The 17,540-nt window shown below is 41.7% G+C and overlaps 1 protein-coding gene across 6 annotated transcripts in view; it reads right to left on the minus strand.

Annotated features, from left to right (window-relative positions):
- The window catches only part of Ttc17 (tetratricopeptide repeat domain 17), a 103,775-nt gene that overhangs the window by 23,041 nt on the left and 63,194 nt on the right, over window positions 1–17,540 (minus strand). For 4 of the 6 annotated variants that reach the window (XM_036183670.1, XM_036183674.1, XM_036183672.1 and 1 more), the window contains 3 exons: window positions 14,777–14,897; window positions 12,439–12,598; window positions 11,111–11,194 (listed from right to left, as the gene is read on the minus strand). In XM_036183670.1, the coding sequence (XP_036039563.1) occupies window positions 11,111–11,194; window positions 12,439–12,598; window positions 14,777–14,897 (365 nt within the window). The other 2 variants (XM_036183676.1, XM_036183675.1) reach the window with 1 other exon arrangement.

Raw genomic sequence — 17,540 nt, forward strand, 5'->3', positions numbered from 1 at the left:
GGAACAACAGCTGCTGACAGACATGGACTATGAACAGGACTGCTACATTGAACCACCCTAGATACTTCAGGGATATTTTAAATTATTAGAAAAGGAAGTTAAAAAGTATGTTATGCTAGGGAAAAGGTTATGCTTTTGTTTCCATAGGAAATGAAAGGCTGTGGATTCATTTCAGGTTAATATGGATCAGGTTTGATCAGGGGAGACTTCCTGAATCTTGACAAGTGATATATATATATATATATCTCAACAAAGGTTACAGCTGATCTTCCCAGGACTTGGCCATTATCTCAATTTTCTCAGGAACCACTAAAGATGCATTTGACCACAGACAACAGGAAACAGTCTAGGGAAGATGGTGCCCAAATTCCCAAGAGGTGGTGTCAGTGGTTGTTGATTATTTTGTGGTTTATGGATGTTATCATTTAGGGGAATATAGGATAAGAAGACAACTATTAACCTCAGATACTTTGCATTAGCATGGATTTTTGGTATATTGATAGAAATTTAAAGTTAATTTTGGTATACTGTATATATATATATATGTTTCTACTTTTGTTTGGGGTATTGTGCTTATGCAGCTCATTTGAAAATGCAATGAATAATTAAGAAATGAGGTTAGTAATTTCTAATAATCAAACCTGTAATCACATTAGGTATGTTTTCAAGATTCAACAGGTATGTTTTAGACAGATGATTTTCAAACTCTTCAAAGAGCTACAGAATATGGCATTTAAGATGTTTAATAGCCTAAGGTTTTTCATGACAGTGAGGCAATTTGCTCCTGGCAGTACCAATTTACTTTCTAAAAGGATTATGGGCATCAAAGAAACTCCATATGGAGCTTGCTTTCAGTGTGGCAAAGCTAGCCATTTGGGTAAGAAACTGATCTTGCCTTGACTGCTGACAGTATGCTGTACAGATTAGACAAGCAGGACACAGGAAAAAGACTGTTGAACTTTGCCAAGACAAGGCAGTATAGTCCTCTGAGATTCCTGTGTCACAGGAGAGTCTACAAGATATTGTGCAGGACACAGAGGAAAGTGACTGATGAACTTTGCCAATACAAGGTGGGGCAGTCCTTCAAATTTCCTGCTTCACTGAAAATTCTGCCAGATATTCTACGTCTATATGCCAAAGATGGATGCTCCAACATTTGGGTGCTTGTCCAGGAAGTCAGATGTCTCTGTTGTTAGGTAATATTACATCCTTCTGGGGTCTTTGATGGAGTTAAGTAAATTAGGTATAAAACTTTGGATTTGGGGTTGGGGATTTAACTCAGTGGTAGCGCAAGGCCCTGGGTTTGGTCCTCAGCTCTGGAAAAAAAAGAAAAAAACCAAACCAAACCAAACCAAAACAAAAAAAAACCTTTGGATTCACTAAGATAAGATATATTTCTCTAAATTAGGTAAATACAAATGGACTGAATATTGTAAATGTAATTCTTACTTGATAACTGTTTTTGTTGTATATAGTTTTATTATGTTAAAGTTAAAAACCTTTCATTTTTTAGTTAGACAAAAAGGGAGAAATGTTGTGGAATATTAGTTTAAGATGTGTTTTTTTTTATACTTTGAAATATCTGTTTAACGATGCAAAGATGTGTTGTATTCTTGCATTTGTTTAACTCTGTAAAGCTGTGTAACTTTGACTGTCTAAAACAGCTGATTGGTCTAATAAAGAGCTGAATGGCCAACACCTAGGCAGGATAGGGACAGGCAGGGCTGTCAGGCAGGGAGAATAAATAGGAGGAGAAATCTAAGCTTGAGAGAAGGAGGAGAGAGAAAAGGAGGAGAGAAGGATGCCAGGGGCCAGTCACAGAGTAAGAAGGAAAGAAAGATACATAGAATAAAGAAAGGTAAAAGCCCAGAGGTAAACCACAGTTAAAGAGAAACAGGATAATTTAAGTTAGAAAAGCTGGCTAGAAACAAGCCATTCATAAGTAAGAATAATTTGCTATGTATTTATTTGGGAACTGGGTGGCAGGTCCCCAAAGGGAAAAACAAAAAACAAAATAAAAAAAAAAAAAACCCTCAAAACCAACTACACATTTTGGCTAGAGTTTGCCTTCCTCTGACTAGTAATGCAGAATACTTTCCTCATGGTTTTAGCCACTGCATGCTATCACTGGAGAAATGACTACTTAAACCCTGTGCACATCTTTAGGTTGAATTTTCAGTTTTTATTATTAAATGGTATGGCTGTTTGATATGCGTTGGACATTAACTTATCAGATAGATGACTTGCTAGTGTTGCCTCCCATTTCACAGCCTGCCTCCTGCGCATGATACATAGAAATCGTTAGTCATGGTGGAGCCTGGTCTCTCTTTTATTGTTTTGACTTTTATTGTTTGTGTTCCTGGTGTCACAACCGTGATCCACTTGCCTAGCCCAGAGTCTGAGTTCCATGGATTCTTCCAAGAATCATGCAGTTCTAGCCTTCAAGCCATTTGATCAGCTATGTTTGTGGTAAGAGTTGAGCTTCAGTTTTTCCCGTGTGGATTATCTTAATACCATTTGTCACAGAACAATCTTAGTGTTGGTCAAACATCACTTGACTGTCTATGTAAGGACTTATTTCTGGGCTTCTACTGTTTGATTTGATTTTAAGCTCATACATTAAGTCCTTAATTTCAGTTTTTATAATTCTCAGCCCCCAAAAGTCCATTTAATTTTTTTCTCACAAAATCCAACTGTCTAGAGAATTTTTTTTCCCAATCTTGCGAATACTGATTCCTGATATTTTAAAGTCCTTGTTTTAACTCCAGAGCCTAGATCATCTGCAGGTCTATGTCTATGGTCTCTTCTTTCCCAAGGACATCTAGCACGGCTTAGTGGAGGGTCTGACCTTTGTATACAATACCACAGAGGCTCCAGATGAGGTGATCTTCTTTTTTCAAATGACAAATTTTATTATAAAATTTAATGTTCATACTCATTGAAAATACCACTAGATACCAGAGCACTTTTTCTTTGCATTTATTTATTTAACGCGTGTGTATGCATGTACATGTGCATATACATATGGTGTAACACTCATGTGGAGGTCAGCAGATAGCATGAAGGCTTTGGGTCTCTCCTACCTGTGGGTTCTGGGGTCAAACTCAGGTCATCAGGCTTGGTGGCAGGTGTTGACCCAAGGTTATCTTCTTACAGAGAACCTCTGTCTTCTCACATGGTGTGTGAGGGCTGGCCTACTGAATTCAATCACTGAGTTTTGGCTGCTATACCACAGTGCAAAGGCTCCTCCCTGATTGGGCCCTTCTTAAAAGACACAAATCTCCAGACTGTCCTAATGAAATCCTGGGATATTTGTTAAAAGCCCCTGACTTCAATGGTGGTTGAGAACTTGTGAGATTGTCTCAAACTTCCCCATGGCTTTTGTCTGACTTGCTGTCCTTGTGATTTGTTTTGAGCTTGCCAGTGTACTGTGGAGATCACTAGGCTCAGTAACCTGCTCTTCTCACTGAGACCACTGGTTTCTTTCCCCAACCAGAGGGCTCCCTACCGTTGGTTTATCTGAATCGCCACCCTCCTGTACAGTCCTTTAAAATGAAACACTATAGTTTCTGCCCTTGTTCTTTATATTTTCATCATTTCTCTGCTCCTTCATTAACCCTTTCTTCTGTTATATTTATCCTATCCCAAGAGATACTGATTTTTTTTTCCTTTAGGAGCTCCTTAGAAATTAAGTTTAAAAACGCCTTATCTGTAGTGTCAATTGAAACTATAGCTCCTAGGTTTGCATTTGCCCATCCACTTTGTTTATAGTGTTCATGTGAATGTTAGTTTTTAATACCTATGTAATTTGTTAACCTCTTCCCATACTGCATGTGAATTCTGAGTCAATCAGAAAATGTTTGCCACATTCAGGTCCCCCACATTTTATTTGTACTTATATGAGATCTATTTTTAGATGAGTTTAAGTCTCTGATCCACTTAATATTTATCTTGGTGTATGTGTAAAGAATGGATTTAATTTTACATTTTTCCTATCCAGCATAAAACATGTATTTCTCTACACTGGGTTAGGGGAGGGGCTGCCTTTATATGCTAAGCTGCCACATGCAATTAGCTTTCTATCCTTTCTCATCGGCCTGTGTATTCATGCACCACTATTAAACAGTTTTAATTAAGGACTTCATGTATGTTTAATATGAGGTTAAATCCTCCTCTTCTCCAACTGTTATTTTTCACAGTCTGCCTGGTAATTCTTCATTGTTCACTCTTGTGGATAAACTTACAATTAGCTTGTCTGGTACTAGAGAAAACACGGCACTTTTACTGTTATTGCTAAAAATCACAAATTAACTTAGGAAGAACTAACATTCTTAGGCTTTGGGGACTTTACACTCAGGAATATGGCTGTATTTTTTCCATTTGTTATATCTTTCAGCATTTATATTTCCTCAGTTTTAGAAATTTTTTATAAGTTTACAATTTCTTCATATCTATATGAAAGCTCCCCTTCTCCATTTTAAGTAGTTCCACTTATTTTAGCTTAATCCTAATATCCTAAGTGATTTCAAACTTTGGAATGCTGTTGATGTTGAAGCTTTTTTTTTCTTTCTATCAATCAGTATATGATCCTCTTTCTTAGGCACTTGGAAAGAACTCTGCACATGTCACCTGGGTCAAGTATATAACCACTCATTTTTTCTGCTTGTTTTACAGCTATTATGTGATGCATATTAAAACCTACCTAGATTAGGTAAGTCCATGTTTACACAGTATGTATTTCAGAGTCATGTTAATGAATAGATACAGTTAATAGGGCTCTTCTACATTGTACTGGGTAGATTCCTATGGCTGTACCAAACTGACTCAAGCTTATTGATTTAATGAAACAGAACTTTGTTATTTGCACAGTACTAGAGACAAGAAACCCAGATCAGCATCACTGCAAATCCATGCTCAGCAGGTCTGAGCTTCCTGCACTGACCAAGAGGGGGACCATTTCGTACTTTCTTCGGCCTCTGGTGGTGGATAGCATTCTTTGTCTGGGGATCATAGCACTCCTGCCTATGCTCCTGTGGGCATGGTACCACAGGCCCTTGTACCTGAGTTATATTTCCTCTTTCCTCCCTCCTCGAAGACTATCTGTGGGTGCATACAGTGTCTTCCTATATAAACCAGGATAACCTTTCCATCTCTCAATTCTGAAAATCTTACGTGCAAAATACCCCCTTTCATCTAAGGTAACTTTCATAGACTCTAGGGATTCAGATATGGACACCTTTTGGGGGTCATGACCCAGCTTGCTATAGACTCCTTATGAAGTAACACTTTAACTCCATTAATGCTTTTTATCTCAATGTTTCCTTGATATAAGAATGCAGTGATACTCAATTCCTTTTTGTCATTTGCATGATGTTATTTTTTATATCTGTACTTTCAACCTTTTCATATTCAAATATTTAAAGTGTCCTTTCTAAGGAGCACATAGCTGGGTCTAAAAAGCTGATGCACACGTGACTTTCATTTCTGACTTTGCACTCATCTCCTGATGCATCTGTGTCTGTATTACTAGTTTGATGTTTTCTATGCTTGTATCTTTCTAGACTTCCTTCAATTTAATCAGACACTTTTGTGTTATTGCATTTTCCATCTACTAAGCTGTATCTTAAAATAATCTTGGTAGTTATCGAGGTGGTGGTGGTACACGCCTTAAATCCCAGCACTTGGGAGGCAGAGGCAGGAGGATCTCTGGGAGTTTGAGGCCAGCCTGGACTACAAAGTGAGTTCTAGCAGAACAGCCATGGCTGTTACACAGAGAAACTGTCTCAAAAAACAAAACAAAACCAACCAAACCAAAAAGGTAGTTAGCTTATGGCTTAAAACATATATTTTAAAAAACATATAAATTACTACTCTTACAATCTTACTGACATCAGTTAAACTGGGGGGCTTTAAACCCCATTCAGCGCTCTCTCCTCCCTATGTAAGTGCTGTTGTGCATTTTAGATGGCCACAAGGGTGAGCTGCTCAGGTGCTACAATCATTCTTTTGAATAGTCACTGTGATTTTAATTTTTGGTATTCATTTCTTGTATATTCATACTTCTACCTGAGATATTTTCCTACAGATGTCCCTTTACATTTTATTTCAGTTTCAATCTGCTAGTGGAGAAGTCTCTCAGGTTTTGACCACCTGACCACATCTTCATTTCTGCTCAGCTTCTGAAGGGTACTTTTGCTGGCATAGAATTCTGGGCTGCCATTTCTTTATGCAGCATCATAAGACGGCTTCTGGTTTCCACAAACTCTGCTGAGGCACAACTGATCTCACTATTGCTACCCTGAAGGTGGATGTGGAGGATTAAAGGCAGGCTACATATTTTCTGGACAGAGCCTTGAGTCATGTACGCTCTTTGCTAAGATAGAGACAACTGCAGCTGGAGCCTGGCCAGCTCTTGCAGCCTTTCCAGGAGGCGTCCAATATGTGCATGAAGTGGTTTTCGGTGTCTTGCCTCTGCAGCGAGTGACTTCAGGTGAGTGCAGCTGTGAGGACAGAACCGTGAACAGAGGAGCAGCTGCTCTCTGTACTACGCCTGGAGAGCTGCACCACCACCTCCAGCAACTGACAAAGAACCTGGCGCTTTTCCTGTGTCCTTAAACTTGTGGTTTTCAGTGGATTCTGTATTTACATTGTAGGCCTTGTCCATTTAAAATCTTTTATTTTAAATCTTATTAATTCCTATGTAGGTGTGTTCTGAACTCAGCACTACCTATGGGTGTGTTTATAAAATAATAATAATAAAAAGCTATGGTTATTTTTCCTGTATGCCTGGTGTCCATGGAGGCCAGAAGAAGCCATCAGGGTTCCTAGAACTGGAGATAGCGATGAGTGGCCATGTGGAAGCTGGGAACTGAACCTGGGCACTGTGGAAGAACAACTAGTGCTCTTAACCAATGAGTCATCTCTCCAACCTCTGCTTATGCATTTTGACCACTCTGAAAAGTCTTGTTCTTTTAATAGGCAAGGTAAACCCATTTGCATTTATGGCTATGACTAATTAGTTTGCCCCAATCCCTGAATGCATCTGCAAGTACCTGTGTGTGTGTGTGTGTGTGTGTGTGTGTGTGTGTGTGTGTGTTTCCTGTATATATGCTTTACTCAATCCTTTTCTGTATTTCTTTTGGTATTTAGGAAAGCTCATAGAGTACCTGTATTGTAATGCCTTAGTTAATCCCAGTGATAATATGTGATGATACCTCACAGTGGGTTACATCCTATTGGCTTACTTTTCCTTACATGCTTCCTTCTTCTACATTAGCAAAGGTATTCAATTCTAACTAGTACCTACTAATCAATCAGCACACCGCTCTGACCTTCTATGCACCTTTCCCTGCTCAGTCTATTCTTGATGGCTGTAGCATACCTGTATTTTCAGAGGATGGGCCATTATACAGCAGTGGCTTCCATAGAGCATTCAAGCTGTGCAGGCAGACACCAGGCTTGACATTAGTCCCTTCTACTAATGCTACTAAGGTTATCTAGGCTGTCTAGAGCACAATCCATCATGGGTAGCTTCTCAGAAGGGGTGCATGGTAGCAAAAGTCTCTGCAAGCCCATTATCATTTGCATATGGACTTTATATCATGTTCTACTTGGTAGCTCAAGGCTCACAGTTTTTTCCTAAAAATATTGCTCCTTTGCCTTCTGGAATTGAGTCTTTGTCGAAAACCTAGCAACACAAGTCTATTCTGAAGACTTCCAGAGACAAGTGAGGTAGGAAGAGGCACTTGTGTACAGGACTGAAGACCTAAGTTTGACTTCAGCCCTACAAGGTGGCAGGAGCCAATTCCTGGAAGTTGTCTCTGACATCTACACTGGTATGGTGTACATGTCTGTACTAAAGTATACACACACACACACACACACACACACACACACACACACACATGGGGTGGGAGGGCAGACTAGTAATTATGTCTTTTTTTTCAGAGCTGAGGACCGAACCCAGGGCCTTGAGCTTGCTAGGCAAGTGCTCTACCAACTGAGCTAAATCCCCAACCCTGCAGAGTAGTAATTAAAAATATAATTTTACTAAATATGTTTTAGAATTGGCTATCTTGATTAAATTCCCCAAGTATATGGTATGACACATTTATTTTAGTATTTTTTTTTTTTCCGAGACAGAGTAGTTTTGGTGCCTGTCCTGGATCTCGCTCTGTAGACCAGGCTGGCCTTGAACTCACAGAGTTCCACCTGGCTCTGCCTCCCAAGTGCTGGGATTAAAGGCGTGAGTCACTGCCATACAGCTTTTTTTTTTTAGTTTTTTATTTATTTGCCTTTATTTATTAGGCAGGATCTCTCTATGTAGTTTATTTGCTGAGACAGGGTCTCTCTATATAGCTCTGGCTAGCCCGGAGGATTTGCCTTTTCAAGATACAGTTTCAAACTTTTTTCTTTCAGGAATGTTTTTAAAAATTATAATTTTAATATTGCTCTGTCTCCCCCCCCCCCCCAAAGACAGGGTTTCTCTGTGTAGTTTTGGTGACTGTACTGGATCTCGCTCTATAGACAATGCTTACTGACCTCGAACACACAGAGATCTGCCTGGCTCTGTTGGCTTGCTTGCTTATCTATCTATCTATCTATCTATCTATCTATCTATCTATCTATCTATCTATCTATCCATCCATCCATCCATCCATCCATCCATCCATCCATCCATCTATTTATTTATTTTTTGAGGACTCCTATTATATGGGTATTGGGTCTTTTTTTTCTCTTTTATATCTAGCTTTTCAACTTTTCCTTTTTTTTTTTTTTTTGGCATTTCCTGTTGTTTTTTTTGGGTGTACTTCTGGTTTGTATTTTTGGAACAAAGATTCACTGTCTAGCCCATGCTGGCCTTGAACTCACAGTGCAGCCCAGGATGTTCCAAACCCTGTGGTTCTCCACCTGCAGCTCTGCCTCCTTCTGATGAAAAGACTGATTCTGTTTGTGTTCTGTTTTCCATAGGTATTATCCAGCATGCTGGCATGTGTTTCCTCTTCCTTTGTCTTCATCTGGAATAATTTCTTTCGTTTGTAATTCTTTTGAATATGCCATTGCTTTCTCTTTCAACTCCTCCTTCTGCCAGCCATCTCATTCTCTAGCTTTCCCAAGCCTAGCTGAGTTGTTCTTGCAGACTTGCTGGCTCAGAGTGGGAGTCTGAGGCTCAGTTCCACTAGCCCTGGGCTCTTCACCATCCTCAAGATCAGCATCAGACTTGGCTGGGCTCCTCATCATCCTCCAGATCAGCATCAGGCCTGGTCTCCTCATCATCCTCCAGATCAGCAACAGGTCTGGGCTCCTCCTCATCATCCTCCAGATCAGTATCAGGCCTGGGATCCTCATCATCCTCCAGATCAGCATCAATCCTGGGCTCCTCCTCCTCCAGATCAGCATCAGTCCTGGGCTCCTCATCATCCTCCAGACCAGCTTAGATTCTAAGCTGTAGCCCTGCTCTCAGTGAGCTCACACTCACACTTGTGGTCTGTTGTCTTTTTATTTATTTAAATTAAATTAATTAATTTATTTTTTGGATTTTTCGAGGCAGGGTTTCTCTGTGTAGTTTTGGTGCCTGTCCTGGATCTCGCTCTGTAGACCAGGCTGGCCTCGAACTCACTGGCTCTGCCTCCTGAGTGCTGGGATTAAAGGCGTGTGCCACCACCGCCCAGCCTGTTAGTGTTTTTAGATGAAGACAAGGATCTGTGGACACCTGCTTTGTGTAAGGCGACTAGTAACTCAGCAGCATTTTATCCTGTGCAGGATGCATTTGTTCTGAAATGTGGCGATCTCTCCTGCAGACTAAATTGCTGTGTCAGGAGGTAAGTGTCAATGAGTCCCTCTTGCTTTATTAAAATATAATAATTTGCTTGGATAAGCATTGTTGCTAGCTGTTTTGGATCAGTTTCTCTATCACATAACATGCCCTTTTAACTAGACATATTTTATAGAAATATGAGAATTTGCTAAGTCCTATTTAATTCTTCTTGGATTACATTTTTTTCCTGTTACGTTTTCTTCTGTTTTTCTTGATTATCTCTTTGGTTTTCCTTTCCTTCCTGTCCCTCCCTTTTCTTCCAATCTACCACCCCTCACGTCACTATCTCTCTTGTTCGCTAGCGTTCAGGGGGAGGATCCTGCTTTCACACCCTTTGCTAACCTCTCCCTGCATTTTTAGTTTTGCTCTGTGATCTTGACTCATAAAGCCAGTTGTTTCATGTTATTTTTTAAATTCATGCCAGGAAGTCTAGACTAAATTGGCCCCTGCAGGGTCTTCCTGCTATGTGCTCTCTGGCGGGCCTGGCTGCCCCTTCCATGTGGTGGTCCTGAGTCTGTGTCACTACTGAACTGCTGTCTGTACCACTCAGGTTTTCCTGTCAGGCAGAGGACTTCTATGGCCATATTTGAGAATGGCCAGCACAGCCTGTCTTCTGCCTCCATTTCCCATGTGCCTTCTGGGTCCATCTCAAGCACTTTCAGCAATCTTTACTTCTTACTATTCATTTATTTATTTGGGTCTATAGATCACATCTGTGCCCCACTTTTGTTATAAATGGGTAAATCCCATGTGTGATACCCAAAGCAAGGCAGTTGTTACTGCATCTGTCATATTCACGTTGAAGTGAGCTGCTTTTCTTAATCACTGTTATAAATAACCTCTGCAATATCAGACAGTACCCGACATATTCTTAGCTACAATCAAATTAACAATATAACTTCTCTTCTTGAAGTAGAAAAGTTAAGATTTCAGGCACCTTCTCTGAGCTGTAGGAAATGCAGCATTGTAAATATGCGTCAGGACTGGATAGTAGAGCTATTCCACAGGGTACTCCCTATCAGCACCACACACTGCCTCCCTCACTTCCTGAACCAGGTCCCAGAGTTCCCAGCAGCACCTCTCAACACCCAGGCAGAGGAAAGGGGCAAAGAAGGGGAAGAGAGTGACGAGCTGTGATGGAGAAGTTAGGAAAGTGACCGAGATGTCCTGAGTGGGGACACTTCACCCTGGCCCTCTGGTCACGTTAGTCATAGGCAGAAGAGGTGAGAGACATGGGGGAACCCACAGTCCACTAAGAAGTCAAAGGGGGACTAGTCACCTTGGGGGACTTACTTTTTCCAAAACCTTGGCGATTCGGGTGCCGATTTGTTCAAGTGACTGTTGTGGATACTGGTCCTTGCCAAGATTCTGCAATACCTGGAACAGAAGGAGATGGAAGGTGAGAGAGAGGGCTGATAATGAGATCAAGTTTAGATGCTGCTGGTGCTTCTGAGAGGGGTGGTGGAGCATAACATCAAAATGCTTTCCTGGGACACTGCTGTGCATCCGCTGGGGGCCAGTCTGTGGAAGACACTCTTAAGATGACTCTGACAGCCCATGGTCCTCTCCACTTAATAAAAATTACAGATACATAAAACACAGACGTCATAGCAACACCAGAAAATAAGGGCAACAAAACCACTTGTAGTTCCGTTATCTACACAGGCACTGTTAATAAATACCCTTAATGTATTTTTCAGATATTTGCTATGTGTGTGTGTATACACTGTAATCTATATTTTCATTTAATATATTCTAAAATTTTCTTTATGCTAACAAATATCTGTCTTAGTTAGGGTTTCTCTTGTGATAAAATACCACGACTAAAGCAACTTGCAGAGGAAAGGGTGTATTTCAGATTATAACTCATGGGTCACTCCATCACAATAGGCAGTCAGGGCAGGAGCTTAAGCAGGGCAGGAACCCGGAGGCAGGAGCTGATGCAGAGGCCATGGAGGGGTGCTGCTTACTGACTTACTCCTCATAGCTTGCTCAGCCTGTTTTGTTTCATCACCCAGGACAAGCAGCTCAGGGGAGGCACTGCTCACAGTGAGCTGGGCCCTCCCACATCAATCAAGAAAATGCACCACAGGGCAGTCTGGTGGGGACATTTCCCAACTAAGGCTCCTTCTTCTACAATGTCTCTAACTTGGGTCGAGTTGACATGAAACTAACCAGAATGACATTTCTACCACATCTTTCCTAATTATGCCACTATATATCTTATTTAACTTATCCTTTACGTGGGCATCTGTGATGTGTTCTCCAATTCTCCTTTGAAGTACAATCTTTGCTAGGTATATGCTGCTTCAGTCCTCCTACCTTTCTTAAGAATGTCAACAGGAAAATATGTTTCTCTCCCGAGCCCCTCTGTGGGAGGCAGGGACCAGCTCACCCAGAGCGGTATGTTGGCTACACTCATAAAAGGCACAAGCTCTGTCCTGGGGCCTGAAAGGAACTGGGTTCAGCCAAAAGCCACCTAAGTCAGTGCCTCCCCTCCACTGCCCCTCCTCCCCGCAAAGCAACAAGAGCCCTGGCCACTCGCTCTTGCTTTCTGCTGTCAGTTACACCAAAACTGGGCGGCTAACATTACCACAGTCTGAACAAGGCTGAGTACTCACCTCTGTTAGCTGGCTCTCACCCGTGTAGTGCAGGCTGGCTCTGTTGGACACTCCATGTAAGTGGTCCAGGGTATGCATGCTTGTGGGGAGATTGCCATTGCACAGTGGTTCCATTGCTGGTTGCTGTATGGGTGTGGCAAAGTCTATGTGCTCTGTGATGCTGGAATATGGAGATGACAACATCAGCCACGGAAATTCCAAGTAGGTGGGAAGAGCTCTGACAATCAGTGGATCTAACTTCTAAATAGTACTGCCTCACCAAGGAGGGTTTGAAATAAGTGGGTTTTCTCCTTTTAGGGGTCAGACACCCAATGGTTCCTCCAGCCTCCTTTTCCTTTACACCAGAAGCACACTTGTGCTCAAAGAAAAAGTCATCTAAAAGACAGGAAATTTGATGCAGACACAGCTAGACACTCATTGCATTGGGTATCAAACACAAGTACTTGACTTCATGACCCTTGAGGTCCATATGGGTGCTAGAAACTGAACTCTGGCCTTCTGGAAAGAAGGACATGCTCTTGAATGTGCAAACAATCATATGTACTACATATGGTAATTTGGCACTACCGAATTTTACTTTGAAATTTAAATTTAAAAATTTTAACTTATATTTGGGAGAAATTTATTGCTCCATTGATTATTTATTCCAACGTATTGTATCAGATACCAACTCTATAATAATAAAGCAAACATATACAGTCCCAGCTGTTACGCTACTTGTAGTGGATAGCCATTCCAGCATTGGCCTGGAAGTTCCAAGCCCCATTGAGGCTTCGGTAATGGTCACGCCCACAAGACAGGGTGGAGGAGGAAGTGGAAGACCAAGGATCGGGAGGAGGTCGCTCGCTTGGTTCCGGGACTCTGGACGCTAGAGGTAGACCGAGCAGAGTTCTCCAGAGAACACCGCCGGACTGAGCTATACCTTTGCCAGACCCTACAACCTACCCCTTCATTTGTAAGTTACCCCACAAAATAAACCTCCCTTTTAACGACGTGGAGTGGCCTTAATAATTTCACCAATAGCTACTCATGTCTTGGAAGGGGTAGGATTACAGATGTGGTAAGTTACGACAAAAATGTACTCATATGGAGGGTGATTATGACAGCTTTCCTGAAACAGCAGAGCTCAAAGGTCTTGGTGTGCAGGCTATGACTGAGGTGGGGTGTAGGCAGAGCAAGAAGGCTTGACTCACATCCAAAGAACTCTCATGGCAGGGACAGACAGAGGCAAGAATGAGCAGGGCAGGAGGTCTGGTTAGGAAGCTAAGCATGTGCCTGTGCCACAGCAGAGGCACTCTGGAGGCGCAGTGTGGATGCAGAAAAGCAATTTTGAAAAGTTCTCAAGGAGTAGAAGCAGTAAGAACTGGGGACAGACGAGGCTTGAGGGATAAGGAAAAGAAGTATAAGGATGATATCAAGGTTTCTGGCTTGAACACAGCTGAACGTATGCTAAAAATATGAAATGGAAGAGCTGGAGAGATGGCTCAGTAGTTAAGAGCACACACCTGCTACAGCTCCCAGTGCCCATGTGAGGTGGCTCACAACCTCCTGCAACTCCAGCTCCACAGGACTCTATGCCCTTGTCTGAACTCCGTGGGCACCTGCATTCACACATGCACAGATACACACACACACACACACACACACACACACACACACCCCCCACACACCATTAAGAAATAAAATGAATCTTTAAAAAATGTGAAATGGAGAAACAAAATCAAAATTTTTTTAAAAAGCTGGATTCTGGGCAAGAAAACTTTTTGTTTTCTTGACATGGTGGGTATAAATAAGCCTGGGGCTTTGAAGAGTGGTCTGGTGTGGAGATACAAATTTGGGAGGGATCACTGCCATCAGAGGTGAAGGACATTCTAGGAGCAGTCACTCTGACTACTGTATGTCATGACTATAAAACAAGGTATAAAACTAGGGTAACAGCAATACTTTCAGGACAGAAAGTCACCAAAAGTCCCCTTGCTTGCTGTATTTTTACAGGTTCTGGTAAACCTAAATTTCCCCTAAAAATGCTCAATGTCTATGCAATGACCTCTGTATTTCTAAAGAGAAGGATCTGGCCATCAACATGAACTATGCTACACATGACTTCTGACAGCTTGCACGGCGCTGATGAAGGCACCTTGGGGGTTCATTTACCACTCTGCATGGACCAAGTCCATCTAGGCCATGGGTAGCAATGGCCATGCCCTGTTGACCACAGTACCAGAAAGGTGACTCTTCAACCACGAATGACACAGAAGACATCGCTGGAGTCAGCTGAGACCCTTGTGGTTCATGGGTAAGGAAATTCCATGAGGAAGGTCACATGAAAGATACTCACTCAATGTTTTTTGAAGAAACTGCCAGCCAGGTGCTCACAATGGCAGTTAGCTCTACCCAGCGGAGTTTGAGGCATTCATCTGGACTGGGCCATCCCAGACTCTGGTAGTCACGCTTTTTTCCTGGAAGGAAAGTATGTCATGAATGCACACAGTACAAAGGAATGGAATGTTTTCCCTATTGATGATATAACCCAAACTGTTATGTTTGGTGGTGCCCATTTTTCATCTTGTCTTTAGGATGTGCACCATCGACAAACAGATCTAATTAAAATCTTATCATCCATGGCAATGGGAAGAAAAGTCCTCTCTGAATAAGGTCTTCTCAAAGATGAAATAAAAACAGAATCCTTTGTTGTATTTGAAATTGGTCAACATGAAATAAGGATTAAGATACTCTCAGACATTAACATTCTCACCACGTTTAATTTTTATCCTTCTGGGTTTTGATTTTATGAGGTTAACTCTGACTTAATGGGAGCAGATATCTCTATAGCTGGCATCTAGTGCTGGCACTGTGGCTGGATAATGCTTTGTTTAGGGACACTAATGCACTGGGGGACATTTCAGAAGCACCTAGGCCTCAACCAATTAGATTTCAGTAGCATAGCCTCCCCAGGAAATATCGCCACATACTGCCAAATGTTCCATGGGTGCAAAGTCGCCCCTGGAAGAATCACAGCTACAAAGGAGAGTGTGAAGATGGGATCCATGACAATGTAAGGCCACCATTTATTTCAAGAGTGTCTCGTGTGCTCAGAAGCTGAATTCAGTGTTTGCAACTCCTAACCTCACTAGGCTTTTGTCCTCACTACTCACAGGAGGGAACAGGCACAGTTTTCTGGCTGGATGGTGCAGAGTCAGAACCCAGACACAGGTTACTTGACTCTAACACACACACGCCCAATTCCTGTGCTAGTAAAGGCACCAGTTTTTCAGTCTGAGCCCTTCACTTCAGATCAGTCCCCAGGAAAGAGCAAAACCAAGTCTATCGGATGGGCTTCTGATGGGGCAGGCAGGATGGAGAACCTTAGTTCTACTTAGCATTTTTTACACTGTAGGTATTTATCGGAAAGAGAAAAACATTTGAGGTACAGGCAGGGATTTAGATTCAGATTTTAATAAAGCAAAAAAGAACAATTTGGAGGAATTTCAAATTAACTTTAAATAAACCATACATTTCACAATAAAGCTCACTTTCTTTTTATATTTAAGAAATTCACTTGAAAAAATATTTATTGAGCACCTATTATGAGGGTCTGGGAACTGTGTAACACACTGGGGTACACACAGAAAGAGGGAGCCTGCTCTGCAGCTCACAGGCTAGTGAGGAAGGCGAACAGAAGCAAACTGTTACACTGTGAAGGCATAGTGCTCGAAAAGGAACCCAAGAGTTGCACAAACCAAAGAGCAGCTAATTCTGTCTGAAGGTAGCAAGGGAAAAAGGGCACTTGACTTTCATGTTTTAGGGTGAGCAATATTAGCCACGCAGAGGTGGCATAAGGGCATTCCAGGCAGAGGGAACAGCATGTACAAAGGCCTTGGGTAAAATAAGAGCATGACTGCTTCATAGGTGGCGTTGAAGGGTGGAGAGAGGCTGGTTTATAAAGGGTCTTGAATGCCACACTAGGAAGTCTGCACTTTATCCTGTAGGCAGTGGGAAACTTCGAGCCCACATCTCTCCATCTTGTTCACAAGGATATCATAAGAGGATGTTAAATGCCTTGCTGAAATCCAGTTACATTATGTCTATGGCACTTCCCTGGTCTTCCAGTTTAGAAGCCCTAGCCAAAAAAGGAAATGAAATTAGTTCAATGTTATTATTAGTACTTAGTTTATTTACTATGGTTTTCAATGATCTCCATTTCTCCCCACATGTTTACAAACATTTGCTCAATAATATGCCTTAGAACTTGGACATAATTTACTGGAAGTTTATTAGCTGACAGTAGGCAGAATTCATACTTATTAAAACTGGGCTACTAACGCTCTATAGTATTTTCGTACCTTCTCCATTCTGAACATTCTCTATTAAGGAGATTAAGTAGCTTCATGATTTCATTCGCATGTACCTTCAATGCCCCACTTGGGTCTACCACGTTGAGACTATTTGGAACTGGTTAAGCAGGACCATGGTGTAACTCAGAGGTGGAGGACTTTCCTAACATGAGCAAGGTCCGCACCTCAACCCTCAAGCACCACAAGCAAGCACACACCTGCTGAAATGCTCTTATATAATCTCAGCCACATTGGCTTTAAAATTCCCTTTGTAAGAAGCCTTTGGCTTCTTTAAAGTAACATAGGATCATTAGAAAATATCTGTGAAATGGAAAGGCCACAAAGAAGAAAATACAGATGACCTGGAGTTTTCTTAGGACCCACAGAGAACGTCTGTAGTGCTGTGGTCACCTGCTTCTCTACATATGTTTCCACATGCTTGCTTGCTAGGCCAAGGGTAGCTGAGCTAAGAGGCCATCAACTCCATGGGATGGACTACTTCAGACAATTTATGACAAAAAATCCTTCCAACTGTCACATACAGTCAGCTGTGTTCTGTATCTCATGTTCAGAGCTACTGAAATGTGGGGAAAATACAGTTGACAAAACAGTGTGTTTAACTCACAGGATGGAAACATCCTTATGCCATTCATAAACTGTCTTTACTCATCTGCTGTGTGGTCTCTTTGTTGTACAGCATATGCCAGACATGCTGTAGCCTAGTTAGGAAAGTGCAGTGTTTAGGCTGGTATCAGCTGTTACTATGCT

Source organism: Onychomys torridus, chromosome 4, assembly GCF_903995425.1.
Source record: "Onychomys torridus chromosome 4, mOncTor1.1, whole genome shotgun sequence".
NCBI classification, from domain to species: domain Eukaryota; kingdom Metazoa; phylum Chordata; class Mammalia; order Rodentia; family Cricetidae; genus Onychomys; species Onychomys torridus.